Genomic DNA, 24,271 nt, shown 5'->3' on the forward strand with positions numbered 1-24,271 from the left:
GGCTCGGGCGCGCCCGGGGGGCGGGAACAGGCTCACGCGGCGCTTCCACCCATTGGCGGGCGAAGAAAACACGTGGCGGGGTGCGCGAGCGGCCCTCTGGGACTTGTAGTCTTCATCCCGAGGCGCGGCGTGGAGGGGGCGGGGCGAGGTGCGTTTGTGATGCTGATTGACTGGGGGTGTGCGCAGGAGGCGCGCCGGAGCGACGGCGCGCCGCTGGTGTCAAGCGGAAGATGGCGGCGTCCAGGGGAGGCTGAGGGCTCTGGGGAGGTGGTGAGCGGTTTCCGTACAGCCCGAGCGTGCGGCTTGGGGATCCCTTCACTCGGCTTCCTGCTCTCAGGTTTCGCGCGGGTCGTCCTCCCAGGCTCTCGGGCGCGATGTGGAGGAGCTGCCTCCGGCTGCGGGACGCGGGGCGCCGCCTCCTGAACCAGCCTCGGGGTGCCCTCACCGCCTCCGTGCGGCCGGGGCCAAACCCGCTGTCCCCTGCCCGGGCCTATGCCCCCCCAACAGGTGAGGGAGGTCAGAGCAGGTTCACTTTTGGCCAGGGATCGAGCCGGGCTAAGGTGGGCTGAGGGGTTCGGCTGTGCAGGGCAGGGTAACCGAGGAAGGGTGCAGGCTCATGAAGTTACGCAGTGCTTTCGGGTCCTGCTACAGATGGGGGTGGGGGGAGGGCGAATAGAAGCGCAGGCAAGGGCAGACCGCTTGAGGGTCATGGGGGGAGGGCGAATAGAAGCGCAGGCAAGGGCAGACCGCTTGAGGGTCATTTGGCACGTGCAGCTTTTCTCAGCGCTTATGGTTTTCCTTTCCAGTAAGGAAAGCAGATGGCATTCTTGTTTTCAGACAGGGAAATTTGGGTTCTGGATCAGGACTACACCAAGGTCACAGAGCAGACTCTAAGAAGTTTGTGGAGGGCAAAGATCGGCCCGTTTTCTGTGTCCCGATGGCTGGGCACAGAAGGACCCTGGAACCGGGGCATTCGGTCGGCATTCATCTTCCATCCCGGCCAGTGTCTCTGCAGGTTTCCTGGCCCTCCCTCCCACTGGCCTACCACGATCCCTGCCATTTCTGCTAAGGAGTTGACCCCGATGCCTCCTTCCTCTACTTCTGACTGATAAGGCCTAGAAGAAGGTAGTGGCTTTGTCACTGCTTCTGGGGACAATTTTTAGGGAAAGAGTGGGAGTGACTGCCTTAAATGAGTGAAGAGTAGTAACACTCTCTTTTCATTCAGTTAGTTTTTCTGTGCTGAGAGCTGGAGGCACGGTGGCCTTCCAGGCAGTCGTGGTCTCCCTCTAATGATGTTCAGTGTCAACTGCAGGTTATAATAGTCTGATTAAGCAATAGTGTGTAGTATTTTGTGATAAGGGAAATACAAGGAAGCTGGGAGAACATAAAGAAGCACCTGTTTCCACCTCGGGGGTTTTGAGGCTCTAGAAAGGGTCTTGGATGAAAGGACGTTTCAGCTGAGTCTTGACAGATGAGTAGAAGTTCAGTGGAGAGGAGGAGGAAGAGTGTTGGTGGCTAGAACAAGTTCAGAGATGACAGCAGAGTGTGAGGAACCTTGCTGTAATGCTGCCTGCTTTAGAAAATCTAGAACTCTAAGATAGTTTGGCATTGTGGCAGAAGTACAGGTCTGGGGTTTAATGCTGGCTGAACCTGTGAGGTACCGTGTGATATTGGGCACGAGACTGCTTCCTTTGGGCCTCATTTTCCTCTGTGAGTTGAAGGACTAGGTTGCCTTCGAGGATCCTTCTGTTAAGTTTCATAATTTTATGCAAATGGAGAGAGTTGGATGCAGCAAGGAGCTGAGCTTTTTTACCTGCCAGGGTCCAAGTTGAAAGGCCTGGACGTGGGCCATGAAGAGCCAGTAAAGAGGGAAGGGCATCTGTGATATTGTGAGCTATAAGGAGAAATATACAGTTGGCCATTAAACAACATATGGGTTAGGGGCACCAGCACAACCCCCACCAGCAAAAATTCACATGTAACTTTGATTCCCCCAAAACTGAACTACTAATAACCTACTGTTGACCAGAAACCTTAGGCATAACATGAACAGCAGATGAACGCCCATTTGGTATATGTATTATATTCAGTATCCTTAAAGTAAGCTGGATTAAAGAATGTTATTAGGAAAATTATAATAGAATCATAAGAGAAGATAACATGTACAGTACTGTACTGTAAACAAAAAAATCTAGGTATAAGTGGATCTGCGCGGTTCAAACCCATGTTGTTCAAAGATCAACTGTTTGTATTTGGTTTCCCGGCAGTTCCTGGCATGCATCTCTTAAAACCCTCGTAATTACTAAGCAATAAGAGCTACGGAAGAAGCTTTTGTTATGATATTTGGTCTCTTGTCCTAAAATAGCCTCAGAGATACAAAATCCGGAAGGAGTGTTTTATTCTTAAGGCCCTTTCAACCACACCTGAGGTTATGTTAATGAGGTGACTTTTGGAAAGCACCTGAGGAGTGTGGGGTGGGCTGGTTGCCAGGGGAACCGACCGCAAGATTAGAGTTTCGGTACTCTCAGTTCCACCCCCGGACCTCTGGGGAGGGGAGAAGGGCGGGAGGTTGATTTGATCACTAATGGCCTGTGATTTAATTAATCATGCCCATATAATGAAGCCTCCATAAAATCCCTGAACTGTGGGGTTCAGAGAGCCTCTGGGTTGGTGAACACGTAGCGATGCTGGAAGAGTAGCATGCCCCGAGAAGGCACGGAAGCCCCATACTCTTTCCCCCATAGCTTGCCCTGTGCATCTCTTTGTGTGGGTGTTCCCGAGTTGTGTCCTTTTACAATAAGCTAGTAATCTAGTAAGTAAGATCTTTTTTTCTGAGTGCTATGAGCTACTCTGGCTAATTGGAGGGATCGTGGGAACCTCTGATTTATAGCCAGTAGGTCAGCAGCATAGGAGACCGACCATCTGGGCTTGCATTTGCCATCTGCAGGGAGCCGGGGAATGCAGTCTTGTGGGACTGAGCCCTTGTGGGATCCGATGCTATCTCCAGGCAGATACCGTCAGAACTGAATTGAATTGTAGGACACCCACTGGTGTCACAGAGTTGATGGGTGGCAAAACCCCCACGCATTTGGAGTACAGGGTGTCTGTGTGAATGCGTAAAGGAAAACGAGAGTTTCCTTTACAATATCCCGGGAAGATAATGACACAAGCAAAGGGACACATTCAGGAGTTCACTTAAATTGGCACAGGCAGAGGGTTGATTTAGGCTCGTGGATGCCACTATGGTGGCCCACAACCCACCGTCTCTACTTCCTTTCTACTGCATACTTTACTAGTTTAGGCTCTTGGAAGTATCTGGCTCGTGGTAGTTAGTCAAACATGAAAGAAAATAGGAATGAAAGAATGAAGCCCGGTGGGAGGGAGGTACCTGAAACCAGGCCAATGAGTGCACTGCAAAGACATTACCGGTTTGAGATTCCGTGAGTCTCTGGGATGGCGGAATAGTAAACCCAGGTGGGGGACTTCTCCACAAAGACTTGGTTGGCAAGCAGATTGAACTTGGCTCCTTGGGAATGGCAGTGCCGCTGAAGGGTGTCAGAAGGAGAGGAGGGGTTTGGGAAAGGGTCCCCTGGGGTGTTGGAGGAGATTTTGCAGCAAGGAGACCTGTGTGAGGGTGTGGGGTGGTCCAGCTCTATACTGCTTGTCCACGATCCACCAGCTCTTTATAGAGGGGGAAGGTGTTCCGGAGAGGCTGCTTGTCTGGCTGAGTGCCATGCCCAGGAAAAGTCCAGGCTGGTGTGCTCTGTTTAAATTGTCACCTGGATGGGGCGCCTGGGTGGCTCAGTCGGTTGAGCGTCCGACTTCGGCTCAGGTCGTGATCTCGCGGTCTGTGAGTTCGAGCCCCGCGTGGGGCTCCGTGCTGCCAGCTCGGAGCCTGGAGCCTGCTTCGGATTCTGTGTCTCCCTCTCTCTCTCTCTCTCTGCCCCTCCCCCGCTCACGCTCTGTCTCTCTCACTCTCTGTCAAAAATAAATAAACATTAAAAAAAAAATTTAAATTGTCACCCGGACAAGTCATTTAGCTTCTCGGAATCTCTACCACCTCAGAGGCATTACTTGCCCTGCCTTTATAGAGCGGCTGTGTTGGGTTGCGGGAGATTCTGTAGACAGAGCCCCCAGCCTGCCACCTGTTTTTGTAAATAAAGTTTTATTGGAACACCGCCATCATTCATTTTCGTATAATCTAAGGCTACTTTCACTGCAGAGCTGACTAATTGCAACAGAGACCATATGGCCCGCCAAGCCTAAAATATTTACTCTGGCTCTTTACGGGAAAAGTTGGCCAACCCCTCCTCAGGATGCTAGAGCAATTGGGAAAAAAACGTGTTTAGTGATTTAGCTCATTTACATTAATTGCTATGGCAGATGTATTTGCCCTGAAGAGTTTTTAAAGTTTATTTATTTGGGGGGTGGGGGGAGAGAGAGAGAGAGAGAGAGAGAGAACCCTAAGCAGGCTCTGTGCTGCCAGTGCAGACCCCGAGGTGGGGCTCAGTCCCACGAACCATGAGATCATGCCCTGAGCCGAAATCAAGAGCCAGATGCCCAACTGACTAAGCTACCCAGGCACCCCAACCCTGAAGACATTTTTTTTTTTAACCGCTTTATGGAGAGACAATTCACTTACAATTCACTCATTTAAAATGTAGAACGCTGTGGTTTCTAGTATCCTCACAGAGTTGTACAGCCATCACCATGGTTCTCGAACATTTTTATCACCCCCAAAAGAAGCCCTGTGCCCTTCAGCCATCACCTTTTCCTTCCCTCCCTATCCCTCTAGCCCTAGATAACCACTATTCTACTTCCTGTCTCTGTAGATTTCCCTAGTTTGGACATTTCATAAATGGAATGCAGTCTTTTTGGGGCAGGCTCTTTTTTCATTTAGACTGTTTTCAAGGTTTATTTATCCAAGTTGTAGCATGTATCAGTACCCTCGTGTTTTTCATAGCTGAGTAATATTCAGTTGTATGGCCATATCACATCTTATTTCTCCATCCATCTCCTGATGAGCGTCTGGGTTGTTAACATCGTTTGGCTATTCCAAATGCTGCTATAAACATTTGTGTACAAGTTGTGTGTGTGTACAACTTTTTATGTGGGTGTATGTTTTTTTTTTTTTTTTTTTTTTAACGTTTATTTTTGGGATAGAGAGAGACAGAGCATGAACGGGGGAGGGGCAGAGAGAGGGGGAGGCACAGAATCGGAAGCAGGCTCCAGGCTCCGAGCCATCAGCCCAGAGCCCGACGCGGGGCTGGAACTCACGAACCGCGAGATCGTGACCTGAGCTGAAGTCGGCCGCTTAACCGCCTGAGCCACCCAGGCGCCCCGTGGGTGTATGTTTTCATTTCTCATAGACACATATCTGAAGAGTAGAATTGTTGGTCACTGACTCTTTGAAGAACTGCTACACTTTCCCAAGGTGGCCGTACCAGCTTACGTTTCCACCAGCCCTGCGTGAAGGTCCCAATTTGGCCACATCCTTGTCAACTTTTGTCATTACCTGTTTTTAATTATAGCCATCCCAGTGGTTACAAAGTGGTTTCTCCTGCTTTTGCTTTGCGTTTTCCTGATGGTGATGAAGTCCATCGTCTTTTCATGTGCTAATTTGTGTACCTTTTCTTTGGTGGAGAGATGTCTATTCAGATCCTTTGACCATTTTTTAGTTGGGTTGTCTTTTTTATTTTCAGGCTGTCAGTTCTGAAATAGATGGTCTGGAGCCGCCCTAGGATTATGGATGGAGTCATGCCTGAAGTCAGAATCTAGCTTTAAGGCTTCAGGCCCACCAGATGGCACTGTTTAAAAAGATAAAGGTGTTGAGACCTTCCAGAGGGCACTTCCTCTGTTCTTGCTGCACTGTGGGAGTTGTAGTTCTGAAGCTTTGAGTCTTTCCAAAGCAAAGGCCTGGCGAAAATTGAGGCTGGTAGAAAGATTGCTCCCTGGTCCATGAAGCCCAGGACAGGAGGAGGAATGTAGGAGAAGGGACACAGAAAACAGCCTGTTTCTTTCTTTCTTTCTTTCTTTCTTTCTTTCTTTCTTTCTTTCTTTCTTTCTTTCTTTTCTTTCTTTCTTTCTTTCTTTTTTCAAGTGTATTTATTTTGAGAGAGAGTGTATGTGTGCACGTGCACGTGGGGGAGGAGCAGAGAGAGAGACTCCCAAGCAGGCTCAGTACTGTCAGCATGTAGCCCGACACGGGGCTCGAACCCAGGAACTGTGAGATCATGACCTGAGCTGAAATCAAGAGCCGGGCACTTAACCGACTGAGCCCCCAACAGGCCTGTTTCTTTTTATGGATTGAAATGACCTCATAGGAGAAGGACCTGATGGTCATTCATTTCCAAGTCACTCATCACATGAGCAGGTTTTTAAAGTCGCTCGCTGCTTCTCTGTGTATATAGCCTATTTTCTTGGGGCTAGCTTTTAAAATTCAATACTTGTTCACATACCTGTCTTCATATCTACATAGTCCACGTGTAAAAGGCACCGACCGTGTTTTTGCCACTGAAACAGATGTTCTGTAAAGAGAGCGATTCATACTGAGAACAGACCCAAGTTCTGTGTGCTCCTACAAGGCTTAGGTGTTAATTTCATCTTTAAAGATGAGGTCCCTGTTGCTGGCAGCTAGTCCTGTGTTCACTGAGAATATGGGTGCTTCAGAGGCCCCTGGTCTCACGATTTCTTTTACGTGACCCAAGACCTTTGAGGGTTCAGGTGAAGAACCTCCATCTTTTGACATTGCTGGGGGGCATGGATTCCGCCAAATTAGTTTTCCAGATCCTGGCTTTGTTTTCCTATGGGAACCTCTAACTTGGCTCCCTCTGCCTCCGTACTGTGACCTACCCAGCCCCCTCCCCCAGATCCGGCCCTCACCACCCTCTCTGGGCATCTCGAACCATCCTCTGTAGGATAGCTACGTTCTTGTCCTTCTGACCATCTTGTTAGTTCTCCAAACTCTCATGCTCTCATGAGGCCAAAGACCTTCCTGTAAGCAGTTTCTTCTGCTGGAAATTCCTTCCACCCCCCCCCCCCCCCCCAGAAAAGAATCCATCAGTGCAGACTGGCCAACTCCTGCCTCTCCATCAGGTCTCAGACGAAATCTGACTGCCTGGAGGTCTTCCTTTAGCCCGCGATGAGATGAGATTAGATTAGGCTCTCCTGGTGTGTGTGCGTGTGTTTGTGTGTGTTTCCAGTGTTCCTTGTACTTGGGCCTTCAAAATCACTTTACTGTTTGGCTGGATTCGCGTTCAGCTGCCCAGCAGACAGGAAGTGCCTTGAGAGCAGGGGTGAGCTTTGATTCTGACCCCCAGGTCTTATTCCCCTTCCTGGAACACGGTCGGTACTCACTGGAAGTTTGTTCTAAGCCTGAAGTTTGCCCCTCCATGTGTCCACTGCGTTCAGGTGAGCACGTGTTTAAAACACGCCGCACGTGGGCCTGCCCTGTCCTGAAGCCCGGCAGACTTTGTGCCCCTTTCACCCAGGGCTGTCGTCTCTTTCTGCATGGCTTACTGCTGCTTTGAGCGATTTGGGTTAACCCATCCTTGCCCTTCTAGCCTTCCCACTCCCTTCCAGTTTTCTGAATCAGATACAGAGGGGGACCTGGCCAGGACAGAGGAACCAAAGCCTGACCAGCAAAGCAAAGAAAAAAAGACTTCCCTCGTGGGAAACCTCACTGTCCTGCCAGCTTTGGAAGGTTCAGCCTGTGCTGTCAGTTTCTGCCCCAAGTCCAGGTCTCTCGGGCCCACTTCCCGGGGCTGTGTCGCACTGTGTGCTAGAATGCTCTCTGGTGGCGCTTCCTGCCGATGGGGGCAGATCCTTCCCCCACTGGTGATGAGTCAGCTTTCAGATCTCTTCCCACTTCCTGTCTGGCCTGGCTTTAGACTCGTTGCCCAGCTCAGGCATTGGAGAACACACTGGATGTGGGCCGGGTGCCTCCAGACCTATGCAAGGAGGCCTCCAGGTTCGTGTTTCATCTGCTACCCGAACGTGACACGTGAAGTGGGGGCATTTGAAAGCACCAGGATGGCGCAGACTTTCTATCTTGGAGTCAAATGTGTGAGAGAATCACTTATCGTTTCAGGGAAAGGTGGTAACTCGGGCCATAATAATGCAGGAGCATCTCGGTGGCCAGACCCTGCCTGCCACTTTATTTATTTTTTAAGTGTTCAGACTCCATAAAGACAGGGATTTTTGTCATTTTTATTCATGGTTTTATCCCACATACCTAGAATAGTGCCTGGCACCTGGTAGGCATATGGTTTTTGGAAGTGGGAAACCCGTTGGGCTTTAGTAAAAGCGTGAGTGTGGACATGCAGTTTGGACATGAAGCATCAATGATAGAACACGAAATTTGGGAAAAACTGATGGGTCGTGGGAAACCTGAAAATACCACGTTTGGAGGAAGACCGGATACTCTGCCTCCGTTTTACCTCCCCACCCCACCCCACCCCCACCCCCGCCATGCACAGACGAAGCTCTCCTGATTTTCATAGTCTGTTTGAATTAATTCTTTTTAATGTGTATTTATTTTTGAGAGAGAGAGAGAGACGGAGTGTGAACCGCGGAGGGGCAGAGGGAGAGGGAGACACAGAATCCGAAGCAGGCTCCAGGCTCTGAGCTGACAGCACAGAGCCTGACACGGGGCTTGAACTCACGAACTGCAAGATCACGACCTGAGCCAAAGTCAGATGCTTAACTGACTGAGCCACCCAGGCACCCCTGAATTCATTTTAATTTATGTTTGGTTTGCTTTTTTTTTTTTTTTTTTAAGCACTAAAAGAAGTTAAAAAGCATTAAAAACTAATGAGTTCCCTCCTCCGCATGCTGCATTGTTATTTCCAACAAGTAACTTCACTAATGGACTCTGAAGGCTTTTAGCACCCAGTGAATATGGAACAGCAGGAACGAATAAAGAGTCAAGGTTTTGTGCTAACAAAGGTTAAGACTGGGTTACGGTTTTTAGCTCCCAAAATGTGACCTACTTGTTCCTTATTAGCTGAAGGAATCTGCATAATTCCTATGAGGCCCTCTTGGTTTTTAAGCCCTCCAAGTAGAAGAGGGGGGATTTGTTTACATTTTCATACAAGATTTTATTCAAGTTATTTTCACATATCATAGGACACATATTCCTCTCCCCCCCCCACCCCACCCCACCCCACTTTTTTAAAGTTTATTTTGAGCTAGACGGCACATGAGAGGGGAAGGGGCAGAGAATCCAGAGCAGGCTCTGTGCTGTCAGCGCAGAACCCAATATGGGCCTTGAACTCATGAAACTGTGAGATCACGGCCTGGGCCAAAATCAAGAGTCAGATGCTTAACCGACCGAGCTACCCAGGCACTCCTGTTTCCCCCATTCTTAAAGGAAATGCTTGGAGGGGCACCTGGGTGGCTCAGTCAGTTAAGCATCCGACTTCAGTTCAGGTCATGATCTCGCGGTTCATGGGCTCGAGCCCCACATCAGGCTCTGTGCTGACAACTCAGATCCTGTGTCTCCCTCTCTCTCTCCCCCTCCCCTGCTCATACTCTGTCTCTCTCTCTCTCTCTCAAAGATGAATAAACATTAAAAAAAATTAAGTAAAAAAAAAAAAAAGGAATTGCCTGGAGTTCTTGTTGAATACACAGGCAAGCTGGTTAATTAGGTTAATTAATTGGATAGAGAGGATGAGAAATGCTCCTGGGATCTCCCCTTACCACACACGTGCACACGTACGTCCACACTGGCTTTCCTCTCTTGCCTACTTAGAGGCATCAGACCCTTGCCCAAAATGGATCTCGGGCTTTACCACATTCAGATACGATCTTTGGATGGGAGCACGTTGTTCTGGCATGGGGGCAGTGCTGGTGGGGGTGGTGTCGGGGGAGGAGCATGCTTATACGTTAAAGCACAAAGTGCTGGAAAAATCTGTCACGTCAGACAGTCTGCAGCTTTGCAATGCTTCGTGATTAGACTATTCCTGGGCTCGGGGGCTGGCGGGGGCATGACCAGTATGTCCTGTTCCTCCCTCATCCCTGGAGAGTGCATGCCCTCCTCCTTCCAACTTTAATCAGAAGCTGTTGATTATGCCGCGTAGAGTAGGGCAGACCTTGAATAGTGATATGAAAATCAAGCCAATCAATCAGCATTAGCAGTAATGACACTAGCTGGTCTTGTCACTTCCTGAGCCGTCTCGACGTTATTTTAAACTGCGTTTTTGAAAAATCTTTTTTTACAGAAAGGAAGAGGTTTTATCAGAATGTCAGCATCACACAGGGTGAAGGTGAGTGTCTGAAGTTTTGACTGCCTCTCTTTCTTTCTTTTTTTTTTTCTTTTTTTTTCTGTGAATGGGTAGAAACATTTTTCATCTCTAGCCGGTTTCAGCAGTGAGATTACCCTTCGCGCTTTTGTTGGATAGGTTTCTGTAAGCCCTCCGTGAAGGGACTCAGAGTTGTCTTTGTCTGCACCAATTCAAGTAGCTAAATATAGGAATGGTCACTCGATTCCACTTAACAATCCCTGAGAGGTTTTCATTTGATCTTTCAAGGTGGCTTTGAGATAAACCTGGACCACAGGAAGCTGAAAACTCCCCAAGCCAAGCTCTTTACCGTCCCCAGCGAGGCCCTGGCCATCGCAGTGGCCACTGAATGGGACTCCCAGCAGGACACCATCAAGTTCTACACCATGCACCTGGTAACAAGTTCACGAACGTATACCCCGACTGCTGGCTTCCTAGGGTACCTGGCAAAAATTGAGAGTCTTTTCCAAATTCAGATGAGGCCCTCAGGGGTGGACTCCAGCCACACTCGCCTCCTTGAGCGTGCTGACCCTTCCCCTGCTGGTCTGGCCCGCTGCAGTCCCCCTGCTCAGAACAAGGATGTCATAAGGATTCGATTACATAGAGCAGAGCCTGGTAGTGGAGAGCATGAGACCCGGGCAGCTTCACTACTCCCAGGGCTGCTGTGAGAATCCCACGGGCCCACGGGCTGTCACACACAGCGTGTGGCACGGAGCTCTCGGTAGATGTGCTACAGCTGGAGTTGTGGGGACACATGGGGCCGGGGGCTTCGCTTTGGCTCCAGCACTTCCTGGGCGGTGCTGTCTGGTTCTCCGTGTTGCTGTGGTTGGAGGCAGTGTCCCCTGGGACGCAGTGCTTTTTGCCTGGGCCCAGTGGTGGTGACGGGGCTTTTTGCCTCCTGATTCAGACCACATTGTGCAACACGTCTCTAGACAACCCTACCCAGCGAAACAAGGACCAGCTGATCCAGGCGGCTGTGAAGTTTCTGGACACCGACACCATCTGGTAATTGACATTTAGATGGGCATTCCCCTTGGACTGAGTGGGTCCCTTGGGCTGTTTGCCTCATTTGCCCAGACAGTTATCAGCGGAAGACGCAGACCCTTTTCCTTTATCTCAGAGGGCAGGGAGGCGGTCTGCTTGACATCACCACTTAGCCGCCCGCCCTGCGCGTCCCTGGGAGGGAGGGCTCCTCGGGGTACACCAGTGTCAGGGCCCCGGGCGTTCCTTTCTGCAGCTCGGCAGCTGTCCTTTTGTCCGGGCCGGGGTAGGGTAGCATATGTAGCTCTCACGGGCTCCAGGACCAAGGGGGTCACTGGCCAACTCCCGGTGGGGTGTTCGATGCTGGACCTGTGGCCACCGGCACACTCTCACGTAGGCATGGTTGTTCTCACTCGTCAGCTTGGACCCGGAGACGGTCACTCGTTCTCAGGAGCTGGCTGCTTCCACTTCTGAATCCTCCCTCCCGTGCCAGTGTTCTTCAGCTAACTGGGCGGTGGTGTTGGAGGCAAGCTGGGGAAGGACAGAAGTGCTTGAGCGGCACGTGTCGGCCAGCCCAAATGCTCTAGAATCCTGAGCTGTCCCACAGCCTGATCATCGCAGCGGCCCATTTTCCTGCGCACTCACGGTGTCTCTTCTCCCTTCTGCTCACGCCACATGGTGGCCTTCCGGGGTGTCCCCTCGTCTTCCCGCCCCGTGAGGCCTTGCCGCGCAGCTCCCCTCAGCCGACTCCCATTTCTGGGTCTCTTTGTCACAATAAGTGGCACCACGTGGCGTCAGGCATCCGAGCCAGCAGCTGCATGTGTAGCCAGAAGCGTGTGGGCTCACGAGGTGCCCACGGGCAATTTGTGGCCAGGGGCACGGTCTCTCGGAAGGGTTAGGGTAGGTAGGGACGCAGTGACTGAGCTTCTGGCACAGCATCCCAGGATCCTGATCATCCTAGGATCAGGATCCTGTGGATCTGGGGGTGCAGTGTTAGTGTTCAGAATGGCATTGACCGCGTTGCAAGCCTTGGCCTGTCAGATGACCGGGGACATTTAGGACAGTGGTTCTCAAACCCAAGGTTACATTAGAATCCCCTAGAGGGCTTGTTAAAACACAGATTGCTGGTCTCCACCCCTCAAGCTTCTGCTTTCCATAGATGGGGGGTGGGGCCAGAGAACTGGCATCTCTATCGGGTTCTGAGGTGATGCTCTGCTGCTGGCCCCAAGGCTACACTTTGAGAACTACTGCTTTCGGGAAGGACTGGTAGGGCTGGGCGGGGGGAATTGAGTGGAGAGGTTTTTTGCGGTGGCCTTTTGTGTTTTTCCATCGTCTGTCACTGAGTGAAAGAATTGTACCTTTTTAGTAACGAAGGCGATTTTTGCAATGAATTAGCTACAGGGTGGATGAGCCAGCGACATTAGTGGAACTTCAAAGGAACGAGTGGGACCCGATCATCGAATGGGCCGAAGAAAGGTAAGAGGCGCGGCCCCACAGTGTTGGGCAGGCTGGTGCGGTCAGGGGGCACGCTGGACCACCAAAGCCCTTGGCTAATTGACCCGTGGAATTCAGCACCTCTCGCATGTTTAGGGACGGGACTGGGCACCTTGGGAAAAAATGCTCCTCAAGTCAGTATCAGCCACCACGCACCAAGCACCTGCCGTCCGTTCGTGCGGTGCTGAACGTAGGGATGGAGCCCCAGCTCTGCCACAGTTGGCTGCGTGACCCCGCGGCTAGTGCCGTGAGCTCTCTGAGCTTCCTTGTCTGTGAGTGGTCCTCATAATCCCCACCTCTTAGTGTATTGTGAGGCGCAAACAAAGTGATGCCCAGTATCCCGCTTGGTACACGGTAAATACTCGGGTCTGGGCAGTTACCGTCTTTATCATGGCCACGAGTGCTGTACCATTAAACTAAATCCGAAAACGGCGTATGTGATACGTACGCACGTGAGGACGAGTCTGGTAACGTTTATCCTGTGAACGTAAGGCTTCTAGGAATTGACGATACCCAGCATGGTTCCTTAGCAGAAAGGTCCTTTTGTGCAAGGTTGAACAAACTGTTGATGGGGTGGCAACATGAATTCAATTTCATTTCATTCCGGGGGAGTTTGGAAGGGCTCCCACCACGGTACTGCTCTGACCGTAGTATTTTGTAAGCGTACACAGAGTTGTTTTTGGCAAACCATTTTTCACCAAAGTGATGTCGGGCAGTCTCATTTGTACGCGTTTCCTGAATGCCCACAGTGTGCCGGGTATCCTTGGGTTTTATAGTAAAAGGCACGGCCACTGCACTAAAGGATCCCATAAAACGTAACCACTACAGCATTGTGTAAGAGCTTTGAAGGCACGGTGTCACTGCAGAGTTTAATGAAATATAACGACAGCGTAGGTGCCTGGAGATCTTTGCTCTGGCACAAAATTATTCGCTTTCTGTGGCACTTGAGATTCTCATCCTTAATGGTTTACAAAACAACCTGGCCATTCACGGTGTTGCTATTAGAAATTTCAGCAAGAATATTTCAAAACCAACAGGAAAAATGAGTTACATATGAAAGAAAATGACAAAAATTGCCTTCACTCCATTATGTTTCTCCTGTGCCTTATATAGTTATGACCGTTCTTGAAAACGTGTCATTGTTGAAGCCAGCTTCAACGCAATAGGACACGGCGAAGCGTTTTCCTTTCAGATACGATGTGGAGATCGGCTCCTCCACCAGCATAATGGGGCCCAGCGTCCCAGCCAGGACTCGGGAAGTGCTCACCAGCCACCTGGCCTCTTACAACATGTGGGCCCTACAAGGTATTTGAGGCGCTTCCTATGGGCCTGGGAGGGCGGCCTGATGGGCATAGGCATCCGAAGCCCAGAGTGTCACAGGGGCACTCTAGGGGGCGGCCGCGATGCTAACCCTTCTATTCAGTCCAAGGGGGACAGCAGGCTCCCCACCCTCCCAGGAGAAGGTTGGCTTTCTCCTCTTCAGGCATCTCAACTTCGGATCTCATTGGCCTGGCTCCAGTCACGTGGCCATCCGCAAACCAGTCACTGGGCAGAGGGTGGAGCTCTCTTGACAGCGTAGGTTCAGGTCCCGTGCCCACCCTGGGCAGGAGCGGAAGTGGGATCACACCCCCGAGGGAAACCAGAGGGCTGTCTGAGAAGAGCGGGGAAAGAATACAGAGCCGACCGCAAAGCGCATGTCCCCTGTGACCTTTCTCCCCCAGGTCGCGCTTTTGTACCTCTCTAGGGCTGCAGGGACTCACAAAGTGTAGGTCCAGTGACTGCCCTGTTTTGGGGTGGGGTGGGCCCTGGATCCTGACCTGGCTTGTATCCCCGCAGGGATTGAGTTTGTGGTGACCCAGCTCAAGTCCATGGTGTTGACCTTGGGCCTGATTGACCGGCGCCTCACAGTGGAGCAGGCCGTGCTGCTGTCACGCCTGGAGGAGGAGTACCAGGTGAGGCAGCCAGCGGCCCGAGGTGGGGTACCTCAGGGCCTTACCTCTCCTCTCCCTGACTCAGATTAACTGGGGGTGGGAGCTAGCCCATCTAAAATGTTCTTATGTCGATTTGGCCTTCGGCTACTTTCATGTACATCCAGAAATCAAAACTAAGGGCCGATGAAAGTATTGTCAAGAAATAATAACACAAAATAAGGGCAGGGAGGGCTCCCACTGTGTTCTAACACTATGCTTAGCTCTCCCCTCACGCCTCACCTCTTCTGAACAACCTGGCCAGGTGGGGGCTGCCGTTATCCCTTTTTTACACAGGAGGAAACTGAGGCATGGGTCCCACCCCCGGAAAATGCTGGAGCCAGGGTTTGGAGCCAGGTCTGGGTGACTCCAGGCCTTCCCCACTATCTACAGATAGAGGTTCACAGGCAGATCAAGGTCGTCTGCCTGGGCCCTGAAGAACGGGCCCCGCGAACAGGACTAGGAGCCACGTTCATGCTCACACAGAGGCTAAGCTGAGCCTTGGCGCCCTGACTCACACGGTGGGTCATCTGGCTGGCAGAGCAAACACGGGTGGCTGCTGTTTGTACATAAGTTTTCATTTAGTGGGTTTGAAATTAATATGGTTTCGCTACACTGTCATTTGCATTTTTTAACTCTGAGAATTATGGCGTTCTCTGCAGTCTTTTTACTGCTTTCTTTCCAACCTCAGAAGGTTAATTGCTATTACAAATCGGCTCCTACCATGATGAAAACCCTTTTGTAATGACATTATTTCCCAAGCCCGTCTAGTCATCTGCTCAGAAAAATGCCAGGGGTAAAAACTGTTTCTCTGTCGCAAAAGAGGCCAGCTAGAAACAATTAAACAGGCAGGGAGTGATGTGTGGGGGTGTGAGGGCTTTGGGAGGGGGGGGGGGGGCGCCAGGAAACCTGCCCTCTGTTCTGGGCTCTGCATTTGATGGTAGCACCCGAGCCAGGCCATCAGTCTCTGAACTAGGTTCGATCTGCCACAAAACAGGGGGTTACCTGGGTTACGTATGGAGGCCTCTCCAAAGGTGTAAAGTCTTCAGACGACAGATCACAGTTGTCCACGTTGACCGGGCTGCCCAAAGATCCCAGTAGCTCGTGTGGCGTGACAGATCCCGAGTTCCTGGATGGGCTGGGGCAGCTGAGCCTGTGGCCAGGGAGGAGCCAGCAGGGCCTGGCTGGAGTCCCGCTGACATCTGGATGGCCACACTGCGTGTCTCGGCTTCTCCCCTGCAGTTGTTAGAGCCCTGGAGACAATCCGCAAGTCGGCTCCAGCGTGCAGAGCACAGGTTTCTGCAGCACCCCCGGGGAGTCGGAACTGAAGCGACCATGTGGCCTTGGTTGATTTATTTATCCCACCCACACTGGGGGGGGGGGGGGGGGAGGCGGGGGGCACTTGCAGCCCAGCCCAGCGAGGCAGCTTGCAGAGGATGACATTTTCCAGGCTGCCTCCCACCAGCCTCCTTGTGGGAGGAGGATGGCATTCGGGTTGGGCCCCCTTGGGGGGAGATGCACGTGGCATTTGTGGCAGTGGGTGCCTCTGGGCCCTGGACCTGGACGGCACCCCTCCCAAACTGTCTGCACCCCGTCAGCACGGCTGCCTGCTCTGCCCACCTGCGTGTCCTCACCTGCCGCCTCCCCCGTGGGGGTCCTGCGTTTTGGCAAGATGGGGGCCCAGTCCGGTCCCCCCACCCCAGCTGTTGGGGTGGAATGTGGCTCTGGCCGGTCGGCAGGCGGACCCTTGGCCGGTCACCCAGCGGCATGTCACGTCCTCCCCTCAGATCCAGAAGTGGGGCAACATCGAGTGGGCCCACGACTACGAGCTGCGGGAGCTGCGGGCGCGCACGGCCGCTGGCACCCTCTTCGTCCACCTCTGTTCCGAGAGCGCCACGGTGAAACACAAGCTCCTGCAGCAGTGAGGCGGGGCGGGCAGCCCCAGCGGGACAGAGGCTGCACGCACGGCCACAGACGCCCCAGCTCGGCGCTGCCCCGAGATGCCCCCAGGACCTGGAGCGGCTGTCGAGGTCAGCTCGAGTCCAAGCTGGGTGCCCCCGCCCCGGCCGGCAGCCAGCGAGCCGGCCAAGCAAACCAGTGACTTCCTCCCAACCTGATTTTATTAAATATTTCTCTGCCCTGGAAATGTGGAGGCCTGTTTTCATTTGCACCTCCACTTTTCTCTGTCCCTCTTGTCGTGTCTGGGTTTCACCAAGGTCAGACAGCTTCCCTCCCACGGCACGTTTTGATATTTGCCGCCCGTGGCCGGGAGCCTCACGCAATTGGGGAAATCACGTCAACACACAACTCTGTGCAGCCCTCGGCCTGAAGACTCCCCCCCACCCCCACCCCCGGTTTTTAATCAAACCGTCTTTTGAAACTGAGTCCTTTTTGTTCTAAGCTGGTTATTTCTGTTCCTGGGATTTTAGAAGAAATAATTTACTCTCGAAAATAGAAAATCGGCGTTGTTTGTGGGTTAAAAGCCCAGGCAGGCAGGGCAAGGCCACCTGACTTGTGTCCTGCTTCCAGGAGCCCTCCGTGCCCTCCCGACGTGGCCACTTGCTCTGCCCTGGGTGGCAGGTGCGGTCTCCTGGTGCCAGGACCCAGTGCAAGGGAAGCAGGAAGGATCCGAGAGTTTGGGCAGCGAAAGAGTCTGAGCCGCCTGTCCTGGTACCCGAGTAATAAGCTGGCATCACCCCCCTCATGGAGCACTGACCACATGCCAGGCGCTTCTCCACACTTTCCACGTGCCCTCCCTGACCCCCTTGACCGTGCTCAGAGGGGGCACTGTTGTCGTACCCCCACCTCATAGACGAAGCTCAGGCTGCAGAGGTGATAGGGGAGGTCCAGCCCGTGCCCTTAACCTCCAGAGGGTACTCTGGTCCCCGCAGCCAACCTTAGAGCCACAGGGAGCCACGGCCTCTGCCTTGGGGGGCTGGCCCAGGCCCCAGGGCTATGCTGGGGTCTGCGGCCTCCGGCGTCACTCCTCAGCACGAGGAGAGAAGGGCTCAGACCACGTCGGCCTCCTCCGCCTACTGCCGGCAGCCTGCCCTGGGCGCGTCAGAAACGGTGGGCACACAGCTGTCACCGGGCCCTGGCCAAGAGTCTCCTGGCTCACTGGCAGCCCCCTCAAGAGGTCACTCTCAGTAGGCTGGCCAGTTGTTTGTCTTGGACTGTTTCTCCTGCTCAGGAACGAACGGGAATTCTGATTATTTTTTTAAAGACCGGAGAAAAGATGACATAATTCTTTATTTTTCTCTACCCTTCCCAGGGGTGGGGGAAGAATGGGGTTAGGAGGGTTCTGGGTTGAGAAATTCCCAGAAATGCTTCTGAGGCTGTCGGTCGAGTGAGTGTGCCCTTGGGCTGAGGGCTGTATCGGGAAGAACCGTCTGGGCTGGCGCGGCCCTAATCTATGATCTCGCTGCATTCCAGGTTGTCCAGCTCGTTCTGTACATGGTCGACGTACTGATGGATCTCCTTCATGCGCCTGCGGTTCCTCATGATCTCATCCTTGTGGATCTGAGGGGTGAAACCAAAGCCCGAGGTCCTTAAGTCAGAGAACTCGCTTATGTTCTCTGAGTCCGATTTGGGGGAAAGGAAATCGTTCTTTGAAATGTGCATAGTTCCATCCGCATTTACTTTAAAGCCTCCTCGATCCACTTATCTGTGTCTTTGAGGCAGGAGTTAGGACGGGTTAGCACGGGGGTTTTTAAAGTCCTACTTTATTTCTTATTGCAAAGAGTCTATGCTACCGGGGAAAGAGTTCCCCTTTCTCTCCGGCCGGTAGCTAGAGACACGGGCACAGTGCGTACGTGACGCACGTTCACTCACCGCGTCCACTAAGTGTGAGCACCAAGAGTTGGTCCGCGTCACCAGCTCATCTTCTCGATTGTCGATCTTCAGGAGGTGGAGGTCATGCGACGTCCCAACAGCATTAACGATCGTGTCTTTGTCGACAAAAAGCTGGTGAGCGAGAAAGGTCAAGGGAGCGTGTGTCTCGTTACCACCCCCCCCCCCACCCGGCCCCGGCACAAAGAGGGCCAGAGAGAAAACCAGCTGAGTGTCCCCTGGCTAGTGGAGGCAGCTGCTCAGCGCCCAGTGGAGAACCCACCCTCGTGTCACAGCCCACCTTCCAGGGACAACGCCCCCTAGACCCGAGCAGCGCGGAATGTTATGGGGAAAGGGCCCACCATGGCGTTGACTTTGCAATGCTAGTTGGGAGTGTGTTTTCTTCAGGGAACCTCACTCAGGACGTCTGCTCTCACAGTGGTTCTGTCTTGCTTGCCCCCAAGTCTGACTCGCCTGAAACCAGCTGGTCAGGTGGGAAGCGTGAGTCTGGCTGAGGGGTCTCCAGGCTGCTCTGAGGACAGAGGGCCCTGTAAATCGGTGCCTCTGCGCCCCATGTTGTCTCTCCATTGCCCCTCATGTTAGCCAGATTGAACCTTGGAGTACACTTGGGGTCTCCTGCCTTCTTGTTCCCGACCTTGTTTTCTGCCTTCTAAAAAGTCGTCGAAAAACGGGGCGCCTGGGTGGCTCAGTCGGTTAAGCGTCCAACTTCGGCTCAGGTCATGGTCTCGCGGTTCATGGGTCCGAGCCCCGTATCGGGCTCTGTGCTGACAACTTGGAGCCCCGAGCCTGCTTCGAATTCCGAGTCTCCCTCTCTCTCTCTGCCCCGACCCCACTTGTGCTGTCTCTCATAAAAAGTGTTTAAAAAAAATGTTTTAAAAGTTGTTGAAAATGACCACCCCTTACCAGGCCTGGCCGGTTTTAGGTGTCCACACTATAGCTCTTGTTGAAAATCAGGTGGAATCATTTCCCAGAGTAGGGCAAGGCTTCCAAAGCCTTAGCCAACAGTCGCCTCCACTTTGAAGGAAGGTACTTTGTGTAAGGCAGGGGACCTGAATGTTCTACGTTGTAGATAAATACTTGTTTTGTTTTCTGTAATCTAGTAGTGGTTAACTTAATAGTCTCCAAAAATATGTTCTATGGAATCTTGAGATAAAAAACTTTTTCTTTGGTCGAATACATTGGGGAAAGCCTTGCACACCCTAGGCCCCTCCTGAATTTCACAGGGCGCACAACATTTTTCCAGAGAAGGCTCTGGAAAGTATAAACCCTTTTCACTTTGTTCCTCTTGGTTTGCCAGTTTATTTGGCCACAGGCTTCTTTTCAGAGTAATGCCTGTGAACACCTTGTGGGTTGGCGGTTTTCCATAGAATCCCATGTAGAAAAGCCCGGTTAGCTGAGGCAGGGAATGGGCACCTGGGGGACCGGCTAGCACGGCTACATGGGAGAAATGACAAGAAGTTATCAAGATGTTCCTCTGTGCATAGAGGCTCCCAGGCCAGACTCTGGGAAGGGCTCAAAGATGTGTACGCCCTTCCAGCCTGTCAGCTTGAGGCAGCCTGTCCTGGAGCATGTCCTGATGACCTAGAAGTAGCTACAGACACACTCACTCATCACAAGATGTTCCTGGTGGTTTTGAAAAATGGGTCAGGGGCCCCTGGGTGGCTCAGTCTGTTAAGCTTCCAACTTTGGCCCGGGTCGTGATCTCACGGCTCATGAGTTTGAACCCCTCATTGGCTCTCTGATGTCTGCACAGATCCCGCTTTGGATCCTCTGTCTGCCCCCCCGCCCCCACCTCCGCCTCTCCCCCTGCTTGCGCTCTCTCAAAAATAAACAAACCTTATACAAAAATGGGCCGTAGCAGGTCTCTAAGCCAAGGGGAGACGTCGTCCCCACCCCACCCCCCCCGAGTTTGGATGTGTAGAATATGCTTCGGGAACTGTGGAAGTAAAAGTCTGCTTAGAAACTGATGAAGTTAGAACTGGTCATGAAGAATTGTGGCATTTGTAGAATAGAAACCAAAGGAATCTGGTTTAAAGAAAGGATTTTGAAATGCAAGTTGCAGGACGCCTGAGTGGCTCAGTCAGTTGAGCATCCGACTTGATTTCAGCTCAGGTCATGGCCTTGCAGTTCGTGCGTTTGAGCCCGTGTCGGGCTGTGTGCTGACAGCGTGGAGCCTGCTTGGGATTCTCTCTCTCCCTGTCTCTGCTCCTCCCCTGCTTGTGCTCTTCTGTGTGCACACGTGCACACGTGCTCGCTCTCTCTCTCTCTCAAAATAAATAAGCAAACATTTTCAAAAATTAAAATGCAAGTTGTTTCTGGACCTCGGGTGTCCTGGAGTAACTGGGGTGATGGCTGTATCAGTTTGCCCTCTCAGAATACTTCTTAGGGGTAGAGTATTCCAGATTCCCCTCGCGGCCCCTTGTAGCTAGACGCCACACGGCTGTTCAGAGCCCCGGAGCGAGTCTGACCTCCTTCTGCCCCCTAAACGTGGCAGTGGCTCATCGCAGCACGAGGCTGAGTGCCCTCGGCCCCGGTGGTGGAGGGGAGCAGCGGCGTGTGCTTGCCGCCACGCTGACCTCGCCCTGGGCAGCTGTGGCTCCAGCGCCCCTCCCGCCCCCTCCCTCCAGGCTTGCTCCTGGAGCACGCACGCGCCTTCTGCCTTTCCTTCCAAAGCAGTGAAGGACTTCAAAAGACAGATTTGGCCCGAGCTTCGGCAAGAGCTGATCACAATCACTCAACTGGATGAGGGGAGTTTTAAAGAGATAAACAACGTCATCGGTGGGACTTTGAACCGTGATATGCTCACTGATAATTAGATAGAGAAGCCAGATCCTTTCTTGGGTACGTCCCTGTCTTGCTACAGGCTCTGAATCACACTTGCCTGTGTTCAGATCAACCCTACCACTTCTACGCTGCATGTCCTTGGGCAGGTTACTCTCCTCTCGGTGCCTCAGTTTTTTCATCTGTAAAAGGGAACCGTAATGGTACCCATTTTACCGTGTTGATGCGGAGATTGAAAGAGCAAATACGTTGCGTGGGGCTTCTCAGACAGCTGGCCCCCGGGAGGCCCTTGGTAAATGTCAGCTGCTTGTTGTTATTGTTACTTTTTACAGTCAGGGCACCCCTTTCTCCCCCCTGCCGACAGTCCAGCCTGCTTGTTTCGGGGCCACTGAGTTTCGGGTGCCCTTCTTTTTCTGTGCGTCTCCGTTATTAGGGAGGGATTTTTCGTTCCTGCACCCACGAGGTGTCACGGACCTGGGAGCCATGCCGTGAGGGAACGGCATGACCCCTCCCTCGGTGGTCCATCCGGGGGATAGCAGAGTGGGCTCTTGGGGGCAGCGTTATTTCAGGGCTCAGGGAAAATGACATCTTCTTGTGTCTGGTCAACAACAGCAGTTGGCAGGTGTTTGGGGAGGCCCCGCCCCTGTGCCACTGAGCTAGGTGTTTGTCTCTGCCCTGGACAGAGGCTGTGGGCGTCGGGACTGCCGGTCTCTGTCTGCGGGACTCAGCCAGCACCGACAGAGCGGGGCTTGGAGAACTCCCGGCACTTGGGCTGAGCTGCGGCAGCCGTGCCGGGCGCCCTCGCTGGCACCGGGGAGGTACGTGCTGGAGAAGATGCCACCCCTGCCTTCCCTGCGAGCCTGTATCTGCTGTGAATGGTCACAGAAGCGAATCAACACAAGCGCGAGAGCCTGAAATCGTAAGCAGCGCTCTGACAACGACGGACGGGGTGTGTGATAGAGAGACGGAGATTCTCCAGGGAAGTGACAAGGGAAGGCCCCTCCAAGGAGCTGCCATTTGAGCGGAGAGCTGAACAAGGACGAGCCAGACACCTGGAGACCTGAGGGAAGGGCGTGTCTGCTGGGTGGAATATCAAACGAAAGGAGCGAGGCGGGGAGCAAGGGCGCGAGGGGAGGAGGCCGCTGAGGCAGGCGGGCCAGGCGTGAGGGTCTGGTGCACTGCAGCGAAGTGCTTACTCCAAGGGTCACGGGAGGCCGTTAGAGCGTTAGAGCCGTGGTGCAAAGGCACAAAATGATGTGGTTTTCCAAGGCTCTCTGGCTGCCGCCTGGAGAACAGCCTGTAGGAGGGCAGTGAGGAGGCAGGCCCGTGGTCCCCGCAAAGGACAATGTGGCTTGACTGGGTGGTAAATGCAGATGAGACAAGCGCCACCACTGGACCCCAATGCAGGGGACCCAGGGAGCGCCCTAGGTGAGCAGACCCACGAGCTTTGGCGGACGGCTGATCTGGGACTATGCATCTCCAACAGTGCTGGTAGAGGGTGGGAGGGGCGACGTGCCGGATCAGAAACGGTGCTGCCCATCGCAGACACTCAAGGGTTAGGACAACCTGCGGGGGAAATCTCAGAACTTAACCTCTATTTGCAACTGCCTCTCTTGGAAACTGCCAGAAGCCCCGCAGAAACGACCTTTTGGAAACCAACCTGTTGGTAAGTTGAAGCCACTTCATTATCATGAGCTCCTCTTTAGTCGGGCCCCACTGAGCACCCAAGGTTGTTCTATCTGTTGGCCTATTTCATCTGCCAACCACCCTGCAAAGGGCATCATTGTCCCTTCTGCAGGTGGGGAAGCTGAGGCTCCGGGAGGCTTTCAGCCTTACCAGAGCCACAGAGCCGGGCCCCACCGCATCTGTCTGGCTTCTGTGCCAGTCAGCCTGGGGGGAGCGGTGGGGGCTGGGGGAGGGGGGGTGTCAGCCCTGCCCACCACCTTCTGCGGGCCCACTGTGCCCGAGCCCCGCCCACCGCAGCCACAGCCCCGCCCACAGTGCTCACAGCGCGCACGTCGTAGGGCAGGTCCTCGTCCAGCTCACCCTTCAGTATCTTCTCGAGGGTATTGATGGAGATCTCCAGGAGCTTCTCGTGGTGGTGGTTCTCCAGGTCCCGGCACTGAGCCATCGTGCAGGCAAGTTAAGCAAAGGCCAGGGATCGGAGCAGACCAGGCGCGTCCCCACCCTCAGACCCTCAGACCCTCAAACCGCACGTCTGCAGACCCTCAGAGGGCGGGGCCGTTTCCTCCAGGCAAGAACGGACTTTGAAGGGTGGAGGGGCACACCTGGAGGTGCCAATGCATCACCTCCTTCACAGCCAGTGGTACACATGCACGAAATCCCAGGGCCATCCTGATCCCCACTCCCCCCCTCCAAACAACACTCACAACCTGCTCACCACTGACCCTTGGGGCTGGGTTCTCTCAGAGCCTCTCCATCCAACACCTCTCTCCCTGCCACCGCCTCCTGACTGGACAGCAAAGAGCTGGTCTTTCCGCTCTAGCCTTTTCTCCCAACACCAGCCAGCACGCTCTTAAACATAGGTAACTGGACCTCATCCCTCCCATGCAATGGCTCTCCAGGAACTTCCCACTCTCTCTTGTGGCCTAAAGACCCCGTCTTGAACTCTGGATCTCTGTGACCCATCCTCAAGGCCTTTGCACAGGCTGCCTCTTCTGCCTGGGATGTCCTCCCCACTTTTCTGCCTTGTCCCTCTGGCCCACGCTCAGGTTCTCAGTGGACCCTCCCTCAGGGAGGCTCCTGGCCCTGATCTCTGTGTGGGCTGCTCACTTACTGCCTCCGTAACTCTGTCTCCTTGCACGACTGTGGACCCAGAAAGGTAGGACTAGGAGGTTACTTCCGGGGTAGAGCATAGCAGTTTGTCCCCTACACGGCAGGGCCCTGAATTCAGGTAGC

The 24,271-nt window shown here is 53.2% G+C and overlaps 2 protein-coding genes across 3 annotated transcripts in view; one reads left to right on the forward strand and one right to left on the reverse strand.

Moving 5' to 3' along the window:
- The first annotated feature begins 190 nt into the window (after positions 1–190).
- On the forward strand, positions 191–17,073 carry ATPAF2 (ATP synthase mitochondrial F1 complex assembly factor 2). 2 transcript variants are annotated; one of them, XM_058705981.1, is made up of 8 exons: positions 191–507; positions 10,221–10,265; positions 10,530–10,675; positions 11,188–11,285; positions 12,657–12,737; positions 13,948–14,060; positions 14,592–14,707; positions 15,020–15,584. In XM_058705981.1, the coding sequence occupies exons 1-8, from the start codon at positions 375–377 to the stop codon at positions 15,218–15,220; spliced, it is 933 nt and encodes a 310-aa protein (XP_058561964.1). In that variant the 5' UTR covers positions 191–374; the 3' UTR covers positions 15,221–15,584. The 2 variants fall into 2 exon arrangements, with proteins under 2 accessions (XP_058561964.1, XP_058561965.1); XM_058705982.1 differs by lacking the exon at positions 15,020–15,584 and adding an exon at positions 16,510–17,073 and having other exon boundaries at positions 192–507.
- Positions 17,074–17,952: 879 nt separating this feature from the next.
- DRC3 (dynein regulatory complex subunit 3) overlaps positions 17,953–24,271 on the reverse strand; it is a 34,620-nt gene continuing 28,301 nt past the window's right edge. The window contains exons 12-14 of the mRNA XM_058702999.1: positions 23,361–23,484; positions 18,554–18,685; positions 17,953–18,241 (exon numbers count right to left, since the gene is read on the reverse strand). Coding sequence (XP_058558982.1) covers positions 18,128–18,241; positions 18,554–18,685; positions 23,361–23,484 — 370 coding nt within the window. The 3' untranslated portion in view covers positions 17,953–18,127. The remainder of the gene's footprint in view (positions 18,242–18,553; positions 18,686–23,360; positions 23,485–24,271) is intronic.

The sequence above is a fragment of the Neofelis nebulosa genome, chromosome 16 (genome assembly GCF_028018385.1).
Source record: "Neofelis nebulosa isolate mNeoNeb1 chromosome 16, mNeoNeb1.pri, whole genome shotgun sequence".
Classification (NCBI taxonomy): domain Eukaryota; kingdom Metazoa; phylum Chordata; class Mammalia; order Carnivora; family Felidae; genus Neofelis; species Neofelis nebulosa.